The sequence below is a fragment of the Rhinoraja longicauda genome, chromosome 13 (assembly GCF_053455715.1).
Source record: "Rhinoraja longicauda isolate Sanriku21f chromosome 13, sRhiLon1.1, whole genome shotgun sequence".
Classification (NCBI taxonomy): Eukaryota; Metazoa; Chordata; class Chondrichthyes; order Rajiformes; family Arhynchobatidae; genus Rhinoraja; species Rhinoraja longicauda.
Window position 1 is genome coordinate 51,598,209 of NC_135965.1, and position 25,953 is coordinate 51,624,161.

Genomic DNA, 25,953 nt, shown 5'->3' on the forward strand with positions numbered 1-25,953 from the left:
TGGAAAGTCTGTTTGGGTCCTTGGATGAAGTTGAGGGGGGAGGTAAAGGGACAGGTGTTGCATCTCCTGCGGTTGCAGGGGAAAGTGCCCGGGCATGGCTTGGGTAGGAAGGGACGAGTGGACCAGGGAGTTACGGAGGGAATGGTCTATGCGGAACGCACAAAGGGGAGGGGATGGGAAGATATGGCCAGTGGTGGGGTCCCGTTGTAGGTGAAGGAAATGTTGGCGGATGATTTGTTGGAACAGCACTCATATTTCGCCTGGGCAGCTTGCAGCCCAGCGGTATGAACATTGACTTCTCCAACTTTAGATAGTTCCTCTGTCCCTCTCTTCCCCTCCCCCTTCCCAGATCTCCCACTGTCTTCCTGTCTCCATCTATATCCTTCCTTTGTCCTGCCCCCCTGACATCAGTCTGAAGAAGGGTCTCGACCCGAAACGTCACCCATTCCTTCTCTCCTGAGATGCTGCCTGACCTGCTGAGTTACTCCAGCACTTTGTGATTAAATACCTTCGATTTGTACCAGCATCTGCAATTATTTGCTTACAATACTTGTGATAATTGGATAGCTTAAGCAGGGACTGGTAAAATTGAAAAGATGTTTTCCACTTTTTCGCATCTTACAAGTCCTTGCCATTTCAGAGCTGCATTTGATGTAATCATGCAAGTTTCCCTAACCTTTCAGGAGGGTACGTTTCTTTCGGGTAGCTGAATATTCCTCCTGGCTAAGTAGTGGTTTAACAAAAAATAGAATGGAGATGAAAAATTCCCTTTTGAGACATCAGTCACTGCAGGTGCTGGAATCTTAAGCAAAATATAAAGTGCTGAAGGAACTCAGCAAAACAGGCAGTGTCTGTGGAGGGAATAGACAGGCCATGTTGCAGGTGGGGATCCTTATTAATGTCATTAGGAATAGGAGTAGAATTAGGCCATTCGGCCCATCAAATCTACTCCATCATTTAATCATAGCTGATCTATCTCTCCCTCCTAACCCCATTCTCCTACCTTCTCCCCATAACCTCTGACACCTGTACTAATCAAGATATGATCAGTTCTGATATTTGCAGTCAACAGCTCAGATAGTGTCACATTGCACATGCTAGGAGGAGTCTTCGAGGTGGAATCCTCCATTAGGATGGGGGTATGGATAGCCCAGCTGCCAGCTAGGCAGCTGATAAGGTCATACATTAATTCAGTTTCAGATGATTGAGATGAGGGTTTTGAAGGGGCAATCTAAATGCAAAAAAGCTTTTGCAATGTAATTCTTTGTGCTTGCATTGGTTTGACTGCATGAATGTAGGAGTAAGTTCTTTTCTTATCCTTTCCCTCTGCTGTGCATATTAATTTCTTTTTACAGGGGATGAAATTTATTTATTGGGTTTCTTTGATCTTGTTAGCAGCACCTTCGCAAGGGTTTGTTTACTCCTTGAAGACCTTTATCATGTTGTTATCGGCTTAAAAGCTTGAAGCTATCATCTATATTTTATAAACAAACTTGAACAGTTTTCTATACATCATTCCTTCATATTTCATTTTATCACTATGTTGTGGCATAAATTCATGTCCCTGCATTATAACTGAATGCTCTGTTTCATCCGCTATTTCCTGAGAAATGAATTGCTGTTTTTAAATACTTCATCATTTTGCAAAATGGTTTCACATATCGATCGTATCTTAATTTCAAATAAAATAATTCTAATCTAGCTGTAGACTATACTTAAATCTCTATTATCATCAAAACAACCCTGAGGTACTTTCTATTAAATGTTTCGGCAATGCAGCAATAGTCATAGAAGCAAGCATATTCAGCCTACCAGGTACAGGATTTTGGAGACCCATTTGTTACTAATCCCATCTTCAATCACTTGGCCCAGAATCGTCTGGACCTAGGTGATATAAGTGCTCATCTAGACACTTATTAAATGATGTCAGTGAATATGCTTTCATCACTCTCCTAAGCATTGTGTTCCAGTCATTTGCTACTATTTGATTGGAAAAATAGGTACACTTTCGATCTACTCAAAATCTCTTCTACCTTACCACAAATCTATGTCATCCAGTTTTATCTACTGCTGATATGGGGGATACTTTGCTGCAGTCTATTCTATTTACACCAATCTATCTTACTGTCATCTTACTGCAGATCAAGAATTCTTTCATATGTCCTGGATATGTACCAGAACAATGGAATTCCAACTTTCTGCAGCTTTAAAGGCACCTTAAGCACAATGACAACAATAATTATATGATAAATTGTCAGTTAATGTAAGTAAACTAGACCACTAAAGTGCAAAAACCAAAGTAAATAGAGCAAGTGCTGAGGTAAGGTTGTGGCTCGGGTTGTGGATGGTAGTTCAAGATTCTGATGGTTGATGAGAAGAAGCTGTTCTAGAACCTGAGGTGTTGATAGTGGGAAGGTCAGTACCCATGATGGACTGGAGAAAGTCCATGCTTTCATGAAGCCGCCTTTGTTCTTGAGTTACAACTTAGAGTTGTAAGAACACTCTACTTGTTCATGTAGAGTGAATCATGAATTTCAGAACCAGGCCATGATGCAACCAGTCTGCATGCTCTCTATATGTAAAAGTTCAATGGACTATTCGATGATATGCCGAATCTCCTCAAACCTCTGAAGAAGTAAAGGCGCTGTTAAGCTTCCTTCATGACTGTATCATTGTGCAGGGCTCAAAATAGATCATCAAATATGTGTGCAGCCTGGAACTTGACTCTATTGACTCTCTCCACCATTGTCCTACCAAAGAAAACAGTGCATGGTTTCTTGGCTTTCCTTTCCTTCAGTTCCTTTGTCTTGCTGACTTTAAGAACAAGATTATTGTTCTTGTGATATCTTGAGCTCAGACAATAGACAATAGGTGCAGGAGTAGGCCATTCAGCCCTTCGAGCCAGCACCGCCATTCAATTCGATCATGGCTGATCACTCTCAATCAGTACCCCGTTCCTGCCTTCTCCCCATACCCCCTCACTCCGCTATCCTTAAGAGCACTATCTAGCTCTCTCTTGAAAGCATCCAACGAACTGGCCTCCACTGCCTTCTGAGGCAGAGAATTCCACACCTTCACCACTCTCTGACTGAAAAAGTTCTTCCTCATCTCCGTTCTAAATGGCCTACCCCTTATTCTTAAACTGTGGCCCCTTGTTCTGGACTCCCCCAACATTGGGAACATGTTTCCTGCCCCTAATTATCTTATATGTTTCAATAAGATCCCCCCTCGTCCTAAATTCCAGTGTATACAAGCCTAATTGCTCCAGCCTTTCAACATACGACAGTCCCGCCATTCCGGGAATTAACCTAATGAACCTACGCTGCACGCCCTCAATAGCAAGAATATCCTTCCTCAAATTTGGAGACCAAAACTGCACACAGTACTCCAGGTGCGGTCTCACCAGGGCCCGGTACAACTGTAGAAGGACCTCTTTGCTCCTATACTCAACTCCTCTTGTTATGAAGGCCAACATTCCATTGGCTTTCTTCACTGCCTGCTGTACCTGCATGCTTCCTTTCAGTGACTGATGCACTAGGACACCCAGATCTCGTTGAACATCCCCTCTTCCTAACTTGACACCATTCAGATAATAATCTGCCTTTCTATTCTTACTTCCAAAGTGAATAACCTCACACTTATCTACATTAAACTGCATCTGCCATGTATCCGCCCACTCATACAACCTGTCCAAGACACAGAATAACAAGTTAACTCACTGCTGACCGGAACATAACTGCACAGCTGTACTGTGGTATATTCAATCATTTACAATCCTCCAACCAAAGGTGCCACTATTACAACTCCTTCCACCCTAATAAAAAAAAAAAATCCTTGTGGACATTTTGTTTTGAATATAACCAACGGTATGAAATTATTACAATCTTGTCTGATAGTTTACTTTTATATAACCTGAATAAAATGAGGGCATCATTCATATATTTTGCATACACAAATGATATGTGCATTTCAGGCAATAACTTCACAAATTTAACCTAACCACTGGGTTTCTCCTTCTTTCTGGATATCTTCCCTGACCAACAGTTTCTGACTGTTTAGAGCCACTTGGACTAATTTTTAATCGAGTCAAGCCTTCCTTTTGACCTACATTCAGAGATTCCAGTCCATCAGTCAATTTTGTTTGATTGTCAACCCCACTTGAACCTCCATTTTCAGGCTGATTCAAACTCTCACTAACTTGTGTACCTTCTTGTACCATTTCTGGTTCACCTGGTACCTGTACTTAAGTGGTAACCCAATTATCTGACTCGTCTAATTGGTCTGATTTCAACCCTGTCTGCTTTCATAGGCATGACATGGTCAATGTGTACTTTTCTCACCTTTCCACTTCCAAATATCTTGACCAAGTATGTCCGTGGTCCACACTTTCTCACTACTCTTCCAGGTAACTACTTCACCCACTTGTGATGATGGTTTTTCACCTTTACCTTCTGATTCATCTCAACATTCCTTTCCTTTACTCTACTTCCGTCATGATATGCTTTTTATTTCTCCTGTTTCTCTTCTACTGTTTGAGCCAAGTTTGGTTTCAACAGTGAAAACCTTTTTCTGGGTTTTCTTTTCAAGAACAGTTCAGCTCATGTTTGACCAGTATTGGTGTGAGGTGTGTTTTGATATGAAATCGGAAAGTTAGCCAGTTTGTGAAACAAAGACAACTGTCTTTTCTTTGGATTTGGATCCAGCAGTTGTTTGACTAAAGTACGCTTCACAATTTGCACTGTGCGTTCTGCTGCTCCATTGGAAGCAGGATGGTATGGAGCTACTCTAGTGTGTTTTACAGCATTCCCTTTCATGAATTGTGCAAACTCTTGTGAACAGAATTGTGGTCCGTTATCAGACACAATTTCCTCTGGAAATCTATAGGACGCAAACAACCCACGCAAAATGTCTATCGTTTTGCTGGATGTCGTTTTTTTCATCGAAAACACCTCAACCCACTTGGAGTGACTATCAATCACAATGAACAATTGTTGTCCATCTAACTCTGCAAAGTCAATGTGTAATCTTTGCCACACTCTAACCGGCCATTTCCATGGCTGTAGCAGTACTGTGGGTGGATTATTTCCAACTGCTTGACATGTGCTACACTATTTCAACGTTTGTTCTATGTCCTTATCTAGACCAGGCCACCATAGATAGCTTCTCCAGGCCACCATAGATAGCTTCTAGCTAGATTCTTTATTAGACACATTCCCAAATGCTGATCATGAAGATTTTCAAGCAATTTTACTCCATATTTTTCAGGTATTACAACTCTCGATCCCCACATGACACAACCTTGGTCTACTGAGAGTTCGTTCCTACGTACAAAGAATGGTTTCAGTTCTGCCTCTGAATCAAAGTGGATAACCTCACACTTATCCACATTAAATGGCAGATGCAGTTTAATGTGGATAAGTGTGAGGTTATCCACTTTGGTGGTAAGAATAGGAAGGCAGATTATTATTTGAATGGTGTCAAGTTAGGAAAAGGGGACGTACAACGTGATCTGGGTGTCTTAGTGCATCAGTCACTGAAAGGAAGCATGCAGGTACAGCAGGCAGTGAAGAAAGCCGATGGAATGTTGGCATTCATAACAAGAGGAGTTGAGTATAGGAGCAAAGAGGTCCTTCTGCAGTTGTACAGGGCGCTAGTGAGACCGCACCTGGAGTACTGTGTGCAGTTTTGGTCTCCAAATTTGAGGAAGGATATTCTTGCTATTGAGGGCGTGCAGCGTAGGTTTACTAGGTTAATTCCCGGAATGGCGGGACTGTCATATGTTGAAAGACTGGAGCGACTAGGTTTGTATACACTGGAATTTAGAAGGATGAGAGGGGATCTTATCGAAACGTATAAGATTATTAAGGGGTTATCATATCATATATCTACAGCCGGAAACAGGCCTTTTCGGCCCTCCAAGTCCGTGCCGCCCAGTGATCCCCGTACATTAACACTATCCTACACCCACTAGGGACAATTTTTACATTTACCCAGCCAATTAACCTACATACCTGTACGTCTTTGGAGTGTGGGAGGAAACCGAAGATCTCGGAGAAAACCCACGCAGGTCACGGGGAGAACGTACAAACTCCTTACAGTGCAGCGCCCGTAGTCAGGATCGAACCTGTGTTTCCGGCGCTGCATTCGCTGTAAAGCAGCAACTCTACCGCTGCGCTACCGTGCCTGGAATTCTCTGCCTCAGAGGGCAGTGGAGGCCAATTCTCTGAATACATTCAAGAGAGAGCTAGATAGAGCTCTTGGGGATAGCGGAGTCAGGGGGTATGGGGAGAAAGCAGGAACGTGGTACTGATTGAGAATGATCAGCCATGATCACATTGAATGGCGGTGCTGGCTCGAAGGGCTGAATGGCCTACTCCTGCACCTATTGTCTATTGAATTCGGCAATTTGTTTGGCCATCCATTTGTAATATATTCCTGCACTCTTGACAAAAATCTGTCAGTGCGAGTAGCCTTCCGAATGTCCCCTGATGTGATAGGTAACTCATCTACACGAGAGAAACAAAACAAGTCCTCTCTGTTTGGGGTAACCTCCGATTCCAAAGGTAATCTAGACATGGCATCAGCATTGCTGTGCTCAACTGCCTTACGATACTGAATATCATACTGATATGCAGACAATATCAATGCCCATCTTTGCATTCTGGCTGCTGCCAGAGTTGGAATGTGTGCTTTTGGATTTAGGATCACTGTCAACGGCTGGTGATCTGTCTCGATTACAAACCTTCTACCTTACAAGTATTTGTGAAACCTCCTAACGGCAAAAATCAATGCAAGAGCCTCTCGCTCTATTTGCGCATAATTTCTCTCACTGGCATTGAGTGTTCTAGACGCAAATGCTATTGGCCTTTCCTCTCCATTTTCTAACACACGAGAGATCACAGCACCAACACTGTATGGTGAAGCATCACATGCTAATAACTTCATTGGCTTATTGACAGCGTAATGAACAAGCATTGAACTCTCTGCCAACTGAGCTTTACATGACTTGAAAGCTTGATCACATTTACATGTCCACTTCCATGGTACATCTTTTCTCATAAGCTCATTCGAGTGATGTAAACAGGTGAACAGATTTGGCACGCTTCCCATAATAATGCACTAATCCCAAAAAGGATGGGATCTCAGATATGTTTCTGGGAGTGGGTGAATTTTTGATCGCATCAACATTACCCTTGGTGGGGTGTAGACCATCCTTGTCTATCTTATGACCCAAGTAGTCTACCAAGTTCTGAAAGAACTCACATTTCTGTGCCTTCACTCTTACACTGTGTGTTTCAAGTCGTTTGAGTACCACTTCCAACCTTTCATCATGTGTCAGGGGCTGAGATGAGGATGTCATCCAAGTAACACACCACACCTTCAATTCCCTCTGCAATTTGTGTTATTACCCCTTGAAAAATCACTGGGGCTGATGATATACCAAATGGAAGCCTATTGAACTGAAACATTCCCAAATGCGTGTTAATAGTTAGCTTGGAATTAGATTCGTCATCTACACTTAACTGCAAGTAGGCATTTGTCAAGTCGATTTTTGTGAAGACTTGGCCGCCTGTGAGGGTGCTAAACAAATCCTCTGCCGTTGGTAGGGTATCTGATATGTTATCTTCAAGTACCTGGTTTACGGTCACCTTATAATCCCCACACAGTCTAACACTACCATCAGGTTTAGTTAGGTTTAGTTAGGTACAACTACAATGGGTGTTGCCCATTCACTACTTTCTACCTTACTGATAATGGCTCTCCCTGGTCGCTAAACACCTTCGAATCTTACTTGATTACGTCCTCCGGACACTTGAATTCTTCACGAACGAGGAATATCTCGTTCCAGTTGTGCTTCAAGATCTGCAGCCAATTCTGACCTAGCAACACAGGTTTATCTCCCTTTACAACTACGAGGGGCAACTCCGCCTGTTGCTCCTTATACTTAACTGGTACATGTACGCATCCTAACACTGGAATCTACTCTCCAGAGTAACCACGTAGCTCGATTCACTTCGCTTCCAAAGGAATTTGACAGCTTCTCCCGATACACAAATTCTGGAATCACGCTCACAGATGCTCCTGTGTCGACTTCCATGCTAACATGAGCTTCATTCAACTGGACTTGCACGGACACATTCTTTGTCTTCCGGTTTACTAGCTCATTGGTGCAGATGGTGTATATCTCGAGAAGCTCTTCCTCTACCTGCAGTTGATCCACAGAATGCAGCTTACTTGTTGTTAAACCTTTTTTCTGCTTAGCCTTTCGACAAGCCTTCGCTAGGTGTCCCATCTTGTGACACGAGCAACACTGCCTTGAAGAACGGACAAGACTGTGCTAGATGTGAGCCCAAACAGCGATAACATGACTTTGCAGTCGTCTTGCTACCCTTCCATGGATAACGATTCTCTGACGTCTTTGTCGACTTATCCATTTTTAGTTTGCTGGACTGCAGCTTGTTCAACTCTTCCGCTGGTTGTCTAGAAGTTGTCCTGACTTCTCTAGAACCCCTTTCTGCCATATCCATTGACAAAGCAGTTTTACAAGCTGTTTCAAAGATCAGGTCATACACCGTCATCAGCTTACTTCGGATCCGCTCACTTCTCAGTCCACACACAAAATGGTCTCTTAATGCCTGGTCTTGGAAATTTCCAAAATTACAATGAATTGATAACCTCTTGAGTGTCACGATAAAATTACTAATATCCTCCTCTGGAAGTTGGCATCTCGTTCCAAAACTATAGCTTTCAGCTATTTCTAAGGGCTGAGAGTCATAATGTTCTGTTAACTTCTTCAGAATATCCTTCAAAGGCGTGTCCTTTGGTTTGGCTGGAGCTAATAAATTCTTTACAGTATCATAAACATCGGGACCCATTTCAGTGAGAAAAATTGCTCTTTTGAGTTGCTTCATTCAACCGTCTTGATTCTGCATCAGAAACTTCTACTTCAGTGATGTTATTTGCAGCAAAAAACATCTCTAAACGTTCGATGTACGCACTGAACGTTTCCCGGCTTTGCTGGAACTCACCTAATCATAGAGTCCTACAGCACAGAAAGAGGCCCTTCGGCCCATCCAAACACAGTCTAATTTTAATCCCATTTTCCCGCATTTGGACCGTAGCCCTGAATGTTGTAGCATTTCAAGTGCCCATCCAAATGCCTCTTAAACGTTGTGAGTGTTCCCGCCTCCACCACCACCCCAGGCAGTGAGTTCCAGACTCCAACCACCCTCTGGGTGAAAAAGTTCTTTCTCACATCCCCCCGAAACCTCCCTCCCTTTACCCTGTATCTATGTCCCCTCGTTGTTGAACCTTCCACCAGTGGAAGAAGTTCCCCGCCATCTACCTTATCCATGCCCTCATGATCTTGTACACCTCGATCATGTCCCCTCTCAGCCTTCTCTGCTCCTGGGAAAACAACCCCAGTCTGCCCAGTCTCTCCTCATAGCCGAGGCCCTTCATCCCTGGCAGCATCCTGGTGAATCTCCTCTGCACCCTCTCCAAAGCTATCACATCCTTTCTATAATGTGGTGACCAGAACTGTACACAATACTCCAGCTGTAGCCTCACCAGTGTTCTGTACAATTCCATCATTACCCCCCTACTTTTATATTCGATGCCCCGGCTAATGAAGGCCAGTAACCCATATGCCTTTTTAACCACCCTATCCACCTGTCCTGCTGCCTTCAAGGACTTGTGTACCTGTACTCCAAGGTCCCTCTGTACCCCTGTCTTCCCTAGGGTCCTTTCATTCATGGTGTACTCCCTCTCCAAGTTATTTCTGCCAAAGTGCATCACCTCGCACTTTTCAGGATTAAATTCCATCTGCCACTGCTCCGCCCATCTGACCATCTCATCTATATCTTCCTGCAGCTTGCAGATCCCTTCTTCGCTATTCACCACCCCCCCTACCTTTGTGTCATCTGCAAACTTGCTGATCATGCCCTGTACGTTGACATCCAGATCATTTATGTAGATTACAAACAGTAAGGGACCCAACTGGACACCGGCCTCCAGTCACAGAAGCACCCTTCTACCATCACCCTCTGCCTTCTGTCACTAAGCCAGTTTTTTATCCATTTTGCCAAGGTGCCCTGGATCCCATGGGCTCTTACCTTCTTGACTAGTCTCCTGTGTGGGACCTTGTCAAAAGCCTTACTGAAATCCATGTATACCACATCCACTGCACTACCCCCGTCTACCTCCTTGGTCACCCCTTCAAAAAATTCAATCAAGTTAGTCAGACACGACCTTCCCTTAACAAAGCCATGTTGACTATCCTTAATTAACCCTTGATCCTCCAAGTGAAGACTGATTCTGTCCCTCAGAATCTTTTCTAGCAGCTTCCCCACCACCGATGTCAGACTCACCGGCCTGTAGTTCCCAGGTTTATCCCTACTGCCCTTTTTAAATAATGGCACCACATTAGCTATCCTCCAGTCCTCCGGTACATCCCCTGTTGCAAGAGAGGCTCTGAAAATTTGTGCCAGACCCCCCGCAATCTCCTCCCTTGCCTCTCTCCGCATCCTGGGATAGATCTCGTCAGGGTCCGGAGACTTATCCACTTTTAAGCCTGCCAGAGCCTCCAGCACCGCCTCCCTGTCAATAGCAATATGCTCAAGAACATCACAACCCTCCTGCTCCATTTCTAAGTCCGCATCGCCCTCCTCCCTCGTAAAAACAGATGCAAAAAATTCATTTAAAACATCTCCTACATCCTCTGGCTCCACACACAGCTTTCCACTATGGCCCCTTCCCATATATCCACTGGGCACCACCATTTTATTTTTTTTAAACAGTCTCACAGAATTCAACTTTGTGACCCGATTTCCAGCTTTCCTTGACACCAAAAGTATACAACCTTCTCCGTAGAATTCCTTATCTACACAAACAAGAATTCTCTGCCTCAGAAGGCAGTGGAGGCCAATTCTCTGAATGCATTCAAGAGAGAGCTAGATAGAGCTCTTAAGGATAGCGGAGTCAGCGGATATGGGGAGAAGGCAGGAACGGGGTACTGATTGAGAATGATCAGCCATGATCACATTGAATGGCGGTGCTGGCTCGAAGGGCCAAATGGCCTACTCCTGCACCTATTGTCTAAGTAAAGCTGGGGAATCAACGATCCCACTCTCGTCACCAATTTGTGATATCTTGAACTCAGACACAGAATAACAAGTTAACTCACTGCCGACCGGAACATGACTGCACTGCTGTACTGTGGTTTATTCAATCATTTACAATCCTCCAACCAAAGGTGGCACTATTACAGTTCTGACACCACTCAACCAGATTATCGATCTCCTCCTGTACTCATTATCAGGTTCACTATGCTGATGGTCTATCCATGTCAGTTGAGATTGGCCAATGAGGAAGTCAAGGATCCAGTTGCATGGGGGGGAGGGGAGAACAGAGACCTAGTTCTCTTCTTCAGGCGTCTCAACCTAAAACGTCACCTATTCTTTTTCTTCAGAGATGCTGCCTGACCCGCTGAGTTATTCCAGCATTTTGCGTCTGTCTTCGGTATAAACCAGCATCTGCAGTTTCGTCCCACACATACATGCCATTTTTTAATCTAGCCTGTGTACCAACAGCAGTGTTTGGTGTTGATTGTGCCTTTTGCATGAAACATTACAACATCCACAGCTCAGGTGCACGCTAAGAAGTCTACAGGTGGATAGGCAGTCATGCGCTATATAAAATAGCACAAATTAGCATGCTGAAACAACTTTTCCACTAAATAGGTCACACTAGAGGAGCTCTGCAACTGATTTGCTGCATATCCCACACATCACTATCATGAAGCTATATGGCAAGCTGCCTATTCTGGTAAGCAACTGAGAATTACAAATATGTGGCAGAATAGGAAGAAAGGAATCAACTTAGACACTCCCTCTCTACTGTGATTTCTTGGCAAAGTTATTACAGCATGATTCCTGAAACGGCATTCCAGATTCTCCGTTCACCAAACCATACTTTTCTCTCTGTCACTTTTTATGGCAGCATCTGTCTTGCCATATTGTGAAAATAAATGTCACCCAAGTTCAACATATCAAACAAAATTTGTCAATGGAATCAAGCTATGTTACATATAAAATCTAACAAATCATGCTTGCAGGTCCCGTTAGTTCCTGTCCTTTTTTTTGTGTGTAATGCCAATCCCGTGGCTGCAACGTGACCTGTGGAAAGATTTGTGCTTTTTTAGGAGGACATCACAGATGGTTGATTGTTGGACTCAAGTAGCTCTATCACTGAGTGACATGAGTGTCCTCTACTTGCACAGTAATCAAATGTAGCCTTTCAGCAGTCCATTCTGCAGCTGCTTGACACAGGTGCTTATGTTGTAATGGAATTTACAGCATTGTTAATACTCACTGCGTCTTGGTTAGTTTGTGTGAACAGATTTGGCCTTGGCTTCCATGCACATAAGGACAAGGTCCATTCTGTGCACCATCATGTGCTAACTTGGTGCTGGATTCTTTCATGCTTGGACTCCATGCCAAAATACCTGCAAAGAAGCAGGACCCATGTCCTTGTTTTAAGATTCTGCTTGAGAGGGCACCTTTGGGCCATCATTTACCATTCATTTGATTAATTATCCATTCTTCTTTTGTCAAACTAAATTTGTGGTTTTTATTCATCATTGATATATTTTAGTTCAAGTCTGTGTAACATCAAAAGAGTCAATAATGTGATGTGATTGAAAATTATATGCACTTCCAAGTAAATACTATTCATAATTTACAATCTGTTTAGGTATCAATGTTTGGATATGGCTTCTACAAATCTGAAAAGTTCAGATGGAAAACAGAACATGGTTCTCAACACTAAAATCGCAAAAGAATCAGACGCTATTACCTTATCTCAAAATAGCACATTGGAAAATGCAGAGGATCCAAGACCGTCTAATGGGAATGACAAAGTTTGTAACAGAAAACCTGAATCCTATTTGAATCAGAGAATAACACATACAAGGAAAGTCAAGCTAAAGAGAAAGAATACATTAGACAGTTTAGGAATCAAAAGAAAATTAGAAAACGAAGAAAAATGCACCAGCAAAAAAGAACTGAAAATAATTGAACATCAGGATCCACCAGTTATTCAGTCCCTCAGTCGTGTGCCCTTAAAAAGTGTAATGGATGTCGAAATGAAATTGGTTTATGTTGATGAACAACAAATAATGTATGAATTTGTGGAATCCCAAGAATACCGAAGTGCTGAATCAACATGTGAAGTTACCAAATCAGGAGAATCTACAAATTCCTGTGCTTTAAATTTGGCACCTCAGATGGATAAATGGCTTGCTAAAGCTTTGAAGGATGCAAGCTTTTACTACCACCAGAAGAAGTACTCAGTTGCAGCAGGACGATTCAGAACAGCTTTGGAGGTAGTTGCTACTTATTATTTTTAGCCTTTCATTAATTGTTAATCATTCGTTTTCAGTGTTCACGGCAGATTGTAGAATAACATGCCAGGTTGTTTGGGGAAAATGCTAATACTTCTTTACAATACCACTGACACTTCCCTGCATTTCACACAGCTGGTTCAGCTTTGTTCCTTTACGCATGGACAAGCAAGCCCCATTGTTTCTATAATAAGGGAGCACAAAGTTACAGAGATACTCCTTAATGTGAGAATCCCCTTAAACCTCCGACCTTTGGAGTTCATTTCCATAATGAAGAGAATGGTTGTGAGAGAATAATCTTTTAGTACTTTTAGATTATTTTAATAATTTCAGTTTATATCAATATTAAAGTATTTTAAATTTCTTGATTTAAAAGATCATAGTTTTGCAATGTTTCTGGAAGTTGGATACATTCAAAATTGTTGACAACTTATCTTAGTTTAATTGTGCTGTCTTTTTGCCATGGGTGTTCTGGACTCTCATTCATGTATTTCCACTAACATCCTGCTCTGGACCTCATCAGATTTTTTGGTGTTTTTCCTTATTTTTGCTTGCCTTCTCTGTCTTTCTACTCTTTTAAAAATGTTTTAATCGTGGAAAGTTCTTGGGTTTTTTCAATTGTCATTATCATAATTGTGAGGTGGTGAAATCGAAAAAAATCAAATTCAAGAAGAAATAAAATTGTAGAAAAAAGGAACTGCAGATGCTGGTTTACAAAAAAAAGGACAAAGTTTTGGAGTAACTCAGCAGGTCAGGCAGCATCCCTGGAAAACATAGGTGATGTTTGGGGTTGGGACCCTTCTACAGATTGAATATTGGGGGGCAGTAAAGAAAATGGTGAGAGATGGGACAGTACGAAGCTTTGCTGCTAATACGTGAACACAGGATAGGGGATTTTTGGTTGGACAAAGGCCAGGGGTGAAAAGATCAAAAAAGATGTGAGACAACAGGATTGTGAAAGCAGAGGAAGGAATGCTGGAGGGAGAGAAGAGAAATGGGTACGAGTCCTTGTGGGGCACAGGGAGGGAGGGAGGGTTTGGCAAAAGGATCGGCAAATCTATGCTTGGTCTTGCTGATGTGCAGGAAGCCACGTCGGAAACACCGGATGCAGAAGATGAGGTTAGAGATGCATGTGAACCTCTATCTCACCTGGAAGGACTATTGGAGGCCATGGATGGAGGTGAAGGAGGAGGTATAGGGACAGGTATAATAAAATTGGAAGTTTAGTGTACGGTTTTGAGGGAAAATCAAAGAACTTCACGTTATTATTTCTGTATTAGATAGTCAATAATCAGTGGGCCTTTTGGGAGATTAATTTTATATTTATTTGGAGAGAGAGTGAAGACGAAACTGATCCTCCCCAGGTTACGATTGCCAAACTTGTGTACAATCTGTAAATACAAATGACTTTTTGGAAGACCAACAAGATGGGTTTGCTGCCTGCTAAGGGGCTGCAGGCATCTTTTGCCATATGGGAACTTGGTTTGTGGCAATATCTAATCAGAGTTGATTTAAGCACCCTGTTTATGAACAGTTCTCAGGAACTGTTGTGATCACGGGAGGCCCAGAAATGGAAAAAAATGACATGAATATCTAACATGTTATATTGCCTGTCATGATCATGTCATTGAACACTTCCTAAATGGTCGTCTTTGATATTTTTTGATTATATTCAATCTTGAAACCATCCAGATGGGATAAAGCCTGTAAAGTCCTTCAGGGCAGCACAATTCTGAATCTATATCTCTATCTATATACTAAAACTCTTGTTATCTTGTTTGTGACTAAACTTCAGCCAAAACGGTACACGATAGCGCGACAATTTTAGGCCCACCTTACTTACCATTGTCACTTTAGTGATAATGCAAGTAATTTTATTGAAATCAGTGTTATATTTTTTAAGTTATTCACTGTGGAAGTGGCGGCGCCTAACGGCTGCGGCTCGCTAGCAGTCTGTTCGTCTTTTTTCCTTTTTTTTTTTGTTGTGTGTCGGTGTTGGGATGGTTTTTGTATTTTTTTTGGTTGTGTATGTGTGGGGGGTGGTGGTGTGGGTGGGGGGGGTGGGGGAAACTTTTCTCTTCCTCACGGCGTGGGGTGCGGCTCGGCCGCGGGGCTTTCCATCGCCCGGTGCGGCTCGGCCGTTGGACTTTACATCGCCCGGTGCGGCTTGGCCGCTGTACTTAACAGTGCCCGGAGCGGCTCGGCCGCGGGACTTTTCATCGCCCGGTGCGGCTCGGCCGCGGGACTTTTCATCGCCCGGTGCGGCTTGGCCGCGGGACTTTACATCGCTGGTGCGGCTCGGCCGCTGGACTTAACAGTGCCCGGTGCAGCTCGGCTGCGGGGCCTAACATCGCCCGGTGCGGCTTGGCCGCGGGACTTTACATCGCCCGGTGCAGCTCGGCCGTGGGACTTTTCATCGCTGGTGCGGCTCGGCCGCGGGTCTTAACATCGCCCGGTGCGGCTCGGCCACGGGACTTAACATCGCCCGGTGCGGCTCGGCCACGGGACTTAACATCGCCCGGTGCGGCTCGGCCACGGGACTTAGCTGCGCAAGGCTTGGTCGCGGGGCCTTCCATCGCCCGGCTCGGCCGCGAGACGTTTCAGCACCCGGTGCGACTCGGCCGCGGGGACTTCCATCCCCTTGCGGGGACTGTGCGGGTCGGTCGGGGACGAGCTGTCTGTCCGTGGGCGTGGGGAAGAGAGTGGAAGTTTTGTTGCCTCCATCACAGTGAGGGGGTGTTTGGAGTCACTGTGATGGACGTTTGTGTTGGGGTTATGTGTCTTGTGTTCTTTTTTTGTATGACTGCTATGTAGTTTCGTTCGGTACCTCGGTACCGAATGACAAATAAAGCTCTTATGTTATGCTGTTATTTTTAAGTTTAAAAGGAGGGGAAGGGAGGAGGGAGGGTAGGGGGGAGTGGGGGGGGGAGAAGGGTGCATGGTGTAGACCCACTTTTGTTACTTTTTAAAAACAATTTACATTATAAACTTTAATAAATGCGCTTCCCCCCCCCGGGAGGACCAGCGGGAGGACCGGCACCCGTCCCGGCATGCCTTGCGCCTGATCTTCCTCCCACGATGCAGCACGCCGTAGAGGCGGCGGCACAAGGTCCAACAAGATGGCCGTCGCCTGCCGCTCGCAGTCGAGCTGCAGGAGACGCCTCGGCTTCGGCTTCACGCCCCGGTCCCGCAGAAGAAATGGAGCCGAGGTCAGTGCCTTCTCCCTGTCCACTCTCGCCCACCCACGAGAGGGGTGGATAAGGGGGATTGACTAGGGTGGGGGTTGAGGGTGCTAGACCAATATAGGAGAGGCTTTGTGTCCGCGGCTTGCTCTGGCTGCAGCGCTGGCGCCATGGGACTAAGTTGAGTGGAACCCTCTCCTCTTTCCTGTCCCCCTCTACGAGGAATGGTCCACTTGGTCCAGTATATTACTAAAGGCCCTGTCCCAATTAGGCGTTTTTTAAGGCGACTGCCGGCGACTGTCATAGTTGCAGCAGGTCGCCAAAAAAACGGCGACTGGACCCCCCCCCACGACAATGTCTTCTCTATGCCAGTGAGACCTGGACTGTCTACAGCAGACATGCCAAACAGCTCAACCACTTTCACTTGAGCTGCCTACACAGACTTCTTCACATCAGGTGGCAGGACAAAATTCCCGACACAGATTTTCAGTAGCTAGCTAACCTTACAACTGGCGCGTCTTCCGTACGTTAGAGAAAACCAAAACATCCAGAAGAACACATCTAGAAAGAACGTGTAATATCCACCCAAGGTCAGGATGGAGCTGCGAGGCAGCGCTACAATCACACTACTCTTCTGCTCAGTCTGTTTTATAGGTTTAATCCCCACTTAAATAAAATTTGGGTGAATCAGGAATTATATACAAATCTACTTGAAGATACTATCCACTGTCTTTCAAAACCAGTGTTGTATTCTGGTGAATGACATGAGTGACAAAATGAATTATCCCTCTGGATGGCATGAGTTATATTTCTTATGGTTTGCTTGCATGTATTCCTTTCAGAGTCACTTGGCAAAGTTTAGAGGTTTCATACAACATTCCGTGTTATTCTCATATTTCAAGGAGCCTTCACTGGCATAGTGGCAGTTTCTTCTGCTGTGAGAATGTATAATTCTAACCTTGGTGACATGGCCTATTGTTTTATCTTGGTACATACTTCTTGATATCAGTCTTGAAAAGTATGTTGAAAATTAATCAGATCTAGCACGTTATCTCAGAAGCAAGTGAATAAGACAAGTATTTACTGCATGATCCCCAAGTTGCATTTTGGTTTGCGGGCCAAAATTGCACTTTTTTTTCAAAATTGCCCTCCAGTTTCTATGCACCACAGCAAATTACATCCTTTGAAAATATGATTTCTCCTAATATTTATTTAAATCGGTGTTTATGCGAGCTTATTTAGGATTCTCTTGTGTCTTGCTATTGAGGGTGCAGCATAGGTTCATCAGGTTAATTCGCGGGATGGTGGGACTGACATATGATGAAAGAATGGGTTGACTGGGCTTGTATTCACTGGAATTTAGAAGGATGAGAGGGGATCTTATAGAAACATATAAAAATTTTAAAGGATTGGACAGGCTAGATGTTGGGGGAGTCCAGAACCAGGGGTCACAGTTTAAGAATAAGGGGAAGGCCATTTAGGACTGAGATGAGGAAAACCTTCTTCACCCAGAGATTTGTGAATCTGTGGACTTCTCTGCCACAGAAGCCAGCGGGGTCAATTCATTCTCCAACGAGAGTTCAGCACGAAACGTCACCCATTCCTTCTCTACAGAGATGCTGTCTGTCCCGCTGAGTTACTCCAGCATTTTGTGTCTCCTTTCGAGGCCAATTCACTGGATGTTTTCAAGAGATAGATTTAGCTCTTGGGGCTAAAGGAATCAAAAGATATGGGGAAAAAGCAGGAACGGGGTACTGTTTTAGATGATCAGCCATGATCATATTGAATGGTGGTACTGGCTCGAAGGGCCGAATGGCCTACTCCTGCACCTATTTTTCGATGCTTCTATGTCGCTCTCCAGCAACTGGCATAAGGAAATGCATCTGGTTGTTTTAAGTTTTACTTTAAATAAGTAATATGAACACTTCTAAAATAATAACATTCAATCAATATTCATGGAATTATTATTATTTTCTTTCTTTGGTGAACAATATGTCGTTCAGGATATCCACGATTTAGAGTAATTACTGTTTTTCTCATTTTCTAATTGGAAGTAAAATCTCTGAGCATTATTCAAGAGACAAGAGTATTTAATTGACATATGTGTTGATAACAGAACAATGAAATTCCTATTTGCAGCAGCATAACAGGTTTGTAAAAATAGATAACATAATAAATTTTTAAAATCAATAAACTGAAAACCCACAATATTAGTACAAAGAACCCAAAGTCCTTAGTGCAGCCAAGATAGTTCATAGTTTAATATTTTGTACGGTTCAAGAGACTGGTTGTTGGGAAGAACCTGTTCTTGAACCTGGAGGTCATGGTTTTCGGATTTTTATACTTTCTTACCAATGGTTGGAGTGCAATGAGAGTATGGCCAGGTTGATGAGGGTCTTTGAAGCTGGCTGCCTTTTTGAGGCAGCGCCTCCTATAGATCCATTTGATGGTGGGGAAGTTATTACACGACATGGGCCGGGCGGGATCCACCACTTTTTGTAATCTCTTTTGTTCCTGGGTGTTTGAGTTGCCGAACCAGGCCATGACACACCCCAGTCAATATGCTCTCTACCGTTCACCTGTAGAAATTCATGCTAGTTTAACCGGCATAATTTAGGCCATTTAGGACTAAGATGAGAAAAAACGTTTTTACCCAGAGAGTTGTGAATCTGGAATTCTCTGCCATAGAAGGCAGTGGAGGTCAATTCACTGGATGTTTTTAAGGGAAAGATAGCTCTTGGGGCTAATGGAATCAAAGGATATGGGGAGAAAGCAGGAACAGGGTACTGATTTTGGATGATGAGCCATGATCATATCGAATGGTGGTGCTGGCTCAAAGGGCCGAATGGCCTACTCCTGCATTTATTTTCTATGTTTCTATAACTGATGCCCTTTTTATGATGTCCATTGTTTGTTTTGTGTAGCTGTGTAGCAAAGGAGCCGTTCTAGGAAACCCGTTTTATGCATCTTATGAAAAGATTTCGAGCATTGCTAGTTTTATCGAAACTAAGCTTGTAACTTGTTATCTGCGTATGAGGAGACCAGACCTAGCTCTTAATCATGCTCACAGGTAATTGTTATTGATTGATATAATTATTGCCATCTTGCCTAAAGTCAAAGAGCTCAGTGGTATTGACTAATAAATTTGTTAGTAACTCGAGCATTATCTAATTGATTTTAATATTAAGTGGTGTTATAGCAAACCTATGATGTAATACCCTAAATAAACCCTAAATGAGTCAATTTAGCAATCGCACAAAGTGGAGCAAAATTGGATGTAACGATAGAACAGACCAGAAATGCACAACAGGATTTTATATTTCAAATGTCAAGTTGCAACTGCTGCTGTTGGCAGAAAGCGTTGCTCATTTGAAGTGCAATTCAGTGTTTGGAGTACAACGCTCATAAACCTTGATCATAAAAACTGAATGGTTGGACACCCTGGGTAGGTATTATCAAATATCTGATTTGATAGCTGGAGAAAAGATTTTAAATCATTTTTTGTTTGTATTTTATTATATCTGATAAAATTTGTTTTTTTAATAACATTTTGCAGATTATTTCAAATATTATCAAAATGATTGACTATAACTAAGAAGTGGAGTGTTGAGTTTTCTGTTCATTAATTTTTGAATCAGTTGAGAAATGCTTCTATAGCTTTTTAAATAAAGCATTTGAATTTGTTTAATCCATGGCGAGTTTGAATCCTGATTGCAATTGTTCAATGAGGATTTTTCTCAGTGAAAAGGATGCTTCATTTGATGGTAGAACAGGATTTAATTGAGCTTTTGATTCCCCTTGTCTAATGTTTCATTTATATGCTCCATCTTTTTCGTTCAATACTGTATGGAAAATGCAGCCTCTTTCTCTTCAAGTAATTAATAGTGATAATTAATGAAAAAACTCATGGTAAAAATTTGAAAAAAATTAGTAATATTCAACCAGTTGGACTCCTCCATCAGATTGCTGGGAGAGAAACCTGACAGATGCATTTCAGGCCGGTTACTTTTCATCTGATCCTATGGTTATAAAACTGTTGAATGATCAACCTGTAATGTAAAATCTTTCAGCCTTCACAGATGCTACTTAACCTGCTAAGTATTTCCTGCACTACCTGCTTTTACCATAATAGTGGACATGGTTTTTCCTGATTAATTGAATGAGAACTGATTTGAACAAATTTCCTTGTATTAACCAAATTTAGTTTAAAAGAGGAATATTCCTGCTGTGTTTTCTGTTCAGGAATATATATCATATATATATCTTCATATATATATCTTCATATATCATGATATATATATATATATCATATGATATGACATATCATATCATATCATATCATATCATATCATATCATATCATATCATATCATATCATACTTAATATGAAGTATTAAGTACTTCATAATTCGTCCCTGTGAGAAAGGAATTGCCTGCCAATGTTGGAATGAGCTCTCACAAGCAGTTTAAAGAATTCGTTCCCATTTTAGAGTGGCTAAAACTACATATCTGCCAAATTTCAGCAATAATGGTATGTTATATGTAAATTAGCACTCCATTGTTATGAAGCTGTACCATTTGAAGTTTCTTTGAATTTTCCCCGTAATTAGATTGTGGTTGTAAGCAGCAACTAGAGTAGACTAAATCTAATTTGAACAAATAAAAGATATCCAGAAAGATATCTTTTAGTAGCATTATGCTGATCATCTCTGACCAGACAGACTGGAATTGTTCTAATTTTAAGCTTAATTTTCTTGGGGAAAGTAATCATATTCAAACTCACTTTACTTTTTCTGTAAAATTAATTAACTTCCTAAAATTCACAAATAGTTTATTGGTCAAACTAATTTACAATTCTCTGGCATTTCTAAGGAGCATTTTACTGAATCCAATTAACTTTCGAAATCATCTTCGTCAAGCCACAGTCTTCCGTTGTTTGGAGCGATATACTGAAGCTGCAAGGTAAATGAGATTAAGGAAATATAAAATAATGGTGGGTTCTTGAAAGTGGAATTTATTATAAGCCTTTTGTTTCACTGCTGGTTAGAAATAACATTAACAAGGTTAATTTGTCACTGTTGCATTTAGTATTGAATTCTTTTAATGCTATTTATATTTTCAGCTGGCTTGCATTTGAGGTGTGTACATGTTTAACATTTTAAGAATTGATATGATGTCAACAAGGAATTTAAGGGCACATTTCTATTAATGAAGGCGTCTTAATTACATGTTACATCCAATCAATTTTAATCCACATCTGCATTCTAAATTTGCATAGTGTTTGTGATTCTACTCGGGCGGGGGGGGGGGGGGGGGGGCATCAAGTGGCTGCTATGTATTCCAGGTTTGAGTACAATGTATGATATTTTATGTATTCTGTTTGGCCATTAGAAGTGCTATGATTGCTGATTACATTTATTGGCTGCATGGAGCAAAGGAACAGAACATCAGCAAACATGTCAAGCTATATTGGCAGGTGAGGAGAAGTAAGTGAAAGAGGAATGGCCCAAATCATTGTTGGAATACAGGCTTGATGTTGCAGAACTCGGACACAATGTCAAAAATGTTACCTCATACATTTGCAATTTTTGTAAGCTCCCTAAAACATCCCTTTAATATTCGAAGAATAAGATATTGCACCATCACTTCAAAATATATCTTTTATAATAAATTGGTGGGTTTGGAAGGAAATGAAACTGACTGGGCTTGAACAAAGCATTTGGCAGGAAGTGAAGCAGACAAAGGTACAGAACCGTCTACTTGAAAATTAACAATCTAAAGAGCAAAGAAGTGATTGAGAGGGCAAAGCAGTGTGTTGCTCAAAGTGTAGAGGATAGAAAGATGTGGATAAATTCAAAGACTGAATGTATAGATATAATAATAAACTGTGCCCAATCTTATGCTAAAGAAAATGCCTCATTTGCCTTGACTATGCATAGATGTCCACATAATATAGGGTAAAAGCGCATTTTCCTTGTATTACACAAGTTCCAGGATTGTTTCTTGGTATCATAAACTGAACTGGAGTAACCATATCCACAATGTGGCTACAAGAGCAGGTCAGAGGCTAGGAATTCCATGTCGACTAACTCGTCTCCCAAATCCCCAAAGCCTGTAAACCATCTATGAGGCTCAAGTTAGGAATGTGATGAAATACTCTGCAGCCGCAGCCCATTTGATGGCACCCCATCCACAACCACTCACCCACCATCATACACACACACTAGTAGCAGTTTGTACCATATGCAGGATGCACTGCAGCAACTCATTAAAAATCCTGAGACAGCACTTTCCAAATCTTTGACTTGTACAAGCAGGAAATAGGAAACAGCAGGCTATTGATCAGTTACGCTTTGGACAGAAGAATGTCCAGATCCATATGCTAAGAACATGATCATATCTCGTTATGACATAAAACAAAAGCATGGTTTCATTATTGGATTTTTATTGGAACTGATTATATTTATGTTAGGACTAAGTTGTTTAGACTGTCTCCAAGGCATTGGAGTTTAGATTGAGAATTGAGCAAGAAATGGATTATCACTGAAAAAGCTTTTCATCTACAATGAAATAAAAGCTACCAAAGAAGCAGCACTTCAGCAAATGGGCAGTTGTAACTTTTTTAACTCCATTCCTTCAGAACAAAAGTGGTCTGAATATAATTTTCATTTTGTGTAATATACCACTGGGTGGCGCCGTCAGCGATGGCAATGGTCTGTCTGTCTATTGTCTTTTTTGTTATTTTAGTGTGTTTTAAAAAGTATGTGTAATGTTCTCTGGTTTGTTTTATGTGAGGGGTGGGGGAGGGGGTCGTCAGGAAACTTTTTTCATTCTCTTACCTTGCCGGAGATGCGATTGTTTTCCGGATCGTATCTCCGTTAGCCCTGCGGCCTAACATGGAGCAGGAGGCCCTGCTCGAGACTGACTTTGAGCCCCATCGCGGGGCCATGGACTTATCATTGGAGCCTGCGAACCCTTGCCTAGGATCGACTCTCCAACCGTGGCCTGCGGACTTCACCATCGAGGAGCTCGCAGTCTCGGGTAGAGACTGATGTCAGGAAGTTCCAAAGTCGCAAGAGGTTTGACCAGCCCCGACCTGGGGTCCGATCGCCCGGCGCGTGGAGCTGAGATCCCCCCCGGTGGGGGAGCTTGACTACCCCGATGCGGAGGGCCCCAATCGCTGGCTACGGGAGTCAAGATCGTTCCGTCAACGGAAGGCTCGAGGCTCCCGACCGCGGGAGAACAAAGAAAGGAAAGAATCTACTTTTTTTTCGCTTTCCATCACCGTGAGGAATGTGGGGGAGTCACTGTGGTAGATGTTTATGTTAAAATGTATTTTGTGTGTCTTGTTGCTTTTTATTGGTATGACTATATGGCAAATCAAATTCCTCGTATGTTGCAAACATACGGCTAATAAAGTATGATTATGATATTTAGGCATAAAGAAATAGAGAATCTTTCCAAAAGCAAAAAAAGTTTTGTGAACAATATTTTACGGGACTTTGTTCACGTTAAATTCTTATAACTTTTATTCTTACCAATTTTAACGCAATGAACTAATAAATAAAGGAAAAAAAACATTTCAGTGTTGTTAGAAAGTCTGATATTTTCACTTGGGGCAGAAGGGGATAAATATGAGACATGTTGATGATTTGGACATTGCAGAAGGAGTCAATTAGACAGGTCAGGATTAAGAGCTTGCACCTTAATGACAGTGCATGTCTATTATAGAAATTAAATCAAAAGTCTGTCTCAATACATTTATACAATGTCTGTAACGAAGAAAGTATCACAATATACTTTATAGATAAGGAGAATTACTGTAAAAATAAATATAGGCCGCAGATGTGATGGTGTGCGTCAGAGACATTTTAAATGTCATATGGCTAGAAATTGGAATTCAGGTGTTGCATTTGCCCCAATTGGGTGAACCATAAATAACATAGTGTTGAAAATTTAAAAGATCATCAGTGACTTTCGCCCAGAAAAAGTAATTTTGGTAATTTGGTGGTAATTTTGTGCCTGTGGTAATTTTTTACCTGGCTGATTTCCAATAGCTGTTAGCTGCAGAGATTGTAGTTGCCTCTATTTGCCATGTTGACCATTGGGAATAGAGATCCCTGTGTTCCTGGGCATCCCTGTATGAGATTTTATGGTGCAATCCATACCTGTAAGCAAGTTTCTTCATGTGAAATCCAAGCTGCAGGTTATCAAGTACCATGACCTCACAGCACCTTGCATTAAAGTGCATAATATTGAAATGGTGTGATTTTTGATAGTAACCTTCTAGTATAAAAGTATAAATTAATGTTAGGGCAATAAAATCAATCTGGACGAGGTTATATGCATAACATTGACATCCCAATGTCTACTTAATTTTTCATCTTGCAGCTGATTTGCAGTGAGGAAATGCTATTGTTTAACTAATGTAAACTGCAGATGATAGGTTTCTGTCTCCAAACACAAAAAGGCATATTGTCCACTGGGCAATGTCTCATGGTGGTGATAGTGTTGCTAAGATATTGTACAGATGCAAGTTGTTGATGTGCATGATGAATTTTCTTTTAGAGTTTTACATGTTCATACTTCTTTATGAAACTAGGCCATGTTGGAAGAGGGTATCACACAAGCTGAAACATTTTCAGTTATGTACACACCATTTGCAGTGAATCCAACTACAGCACAAATTGAAAAAATAAAAGAAGTTTTCAGGAATAAACATCCTTCTTATGCCAACTACCTTTATGCAGGTAATGATATGATACTGCTTAATGTATAATTCTATGGCCTTTAAATGACATGTTGTAGAAATTTGACCTATGTTTTGCAAAGTGAGAAGATATTATATCAGTTACTTGTATGAAGGCGCTGTGTATAACAAGAAGATGATCAAAGGTCATCTGTGTCGTGCCAACCTCTGACATATTTCTATCTCTTGCATTTATTTATAAACATTTGGTGATATTTCCCATTCATATCATCGTCATAAAATGGGATTGGACAAATAAAGAATATTGTACAAAATTGTAATGTGCTAAACATAGTGGCATGGCGATAGAGTTTCTGCCTTATAGAGTCAGAGACCCGGGTTCGATCCTGACTATGGGTGCTGTCTGTACGGAGTTTGTACGTTCTCTCTGTGAGTGCGCGGGTTTTCTCTGGATGTTCCGGTGTCTTCCCACACTCCAAAGACATATAGCTTTGAAGGTTAATAGGCTTTGATAAAATTGTAAATTGTCCCCAGTGTGTAGGATAGTGTTAGTGTATGGGGTGATTGCTGGTCTGCACGGACTCGGTGGGCCGGAGGGCTTTTTTCCACATGATATGGTTACATATTTGATGAACGATATTTATTTTAGTGTGGTAACTT

The 25,953-nt window shown here is 42.0% G+C and overlaps 1 protein-coding gene across 1 annotated transcript in view; it reads left to right on the plus strand.

Annotated features, from left to right (window-relative positions):
• The window catches only part of LOC144599312 (spermatogenesis-associated protein 16-like), a 52,964-nt gene that overhangs the window by 2,117 nt on the left and 24,894 nt on the right, over positions 1–25,953 (plus strand). Inside the window, exons 2-6 of the mRNA XM_078410102.1 lie at positions 12,754–13,384; positions 19,509–19,654; positions 21,456–21,545; positions 21,975–22,059; positions 25,186–25,333. Of these exons, the coding sequence (XP_078266228.1) occupies positions 12,770–13,384; positions 19,509–19,654; positions 21,456–21,545; positions 21,975–22,059; positions 25,186–25,333 (1,084 nt within the window). The 5' untranslated portion in view covers positions 12,754–12,769. The remainder of the gene's footprint in view (positions 1–12,753; positions 13,385–19,508; positions 19,655–21,455; positions 21,546–21,974; positions 22,060–25,185; positions 25,334–25,953) is intronic.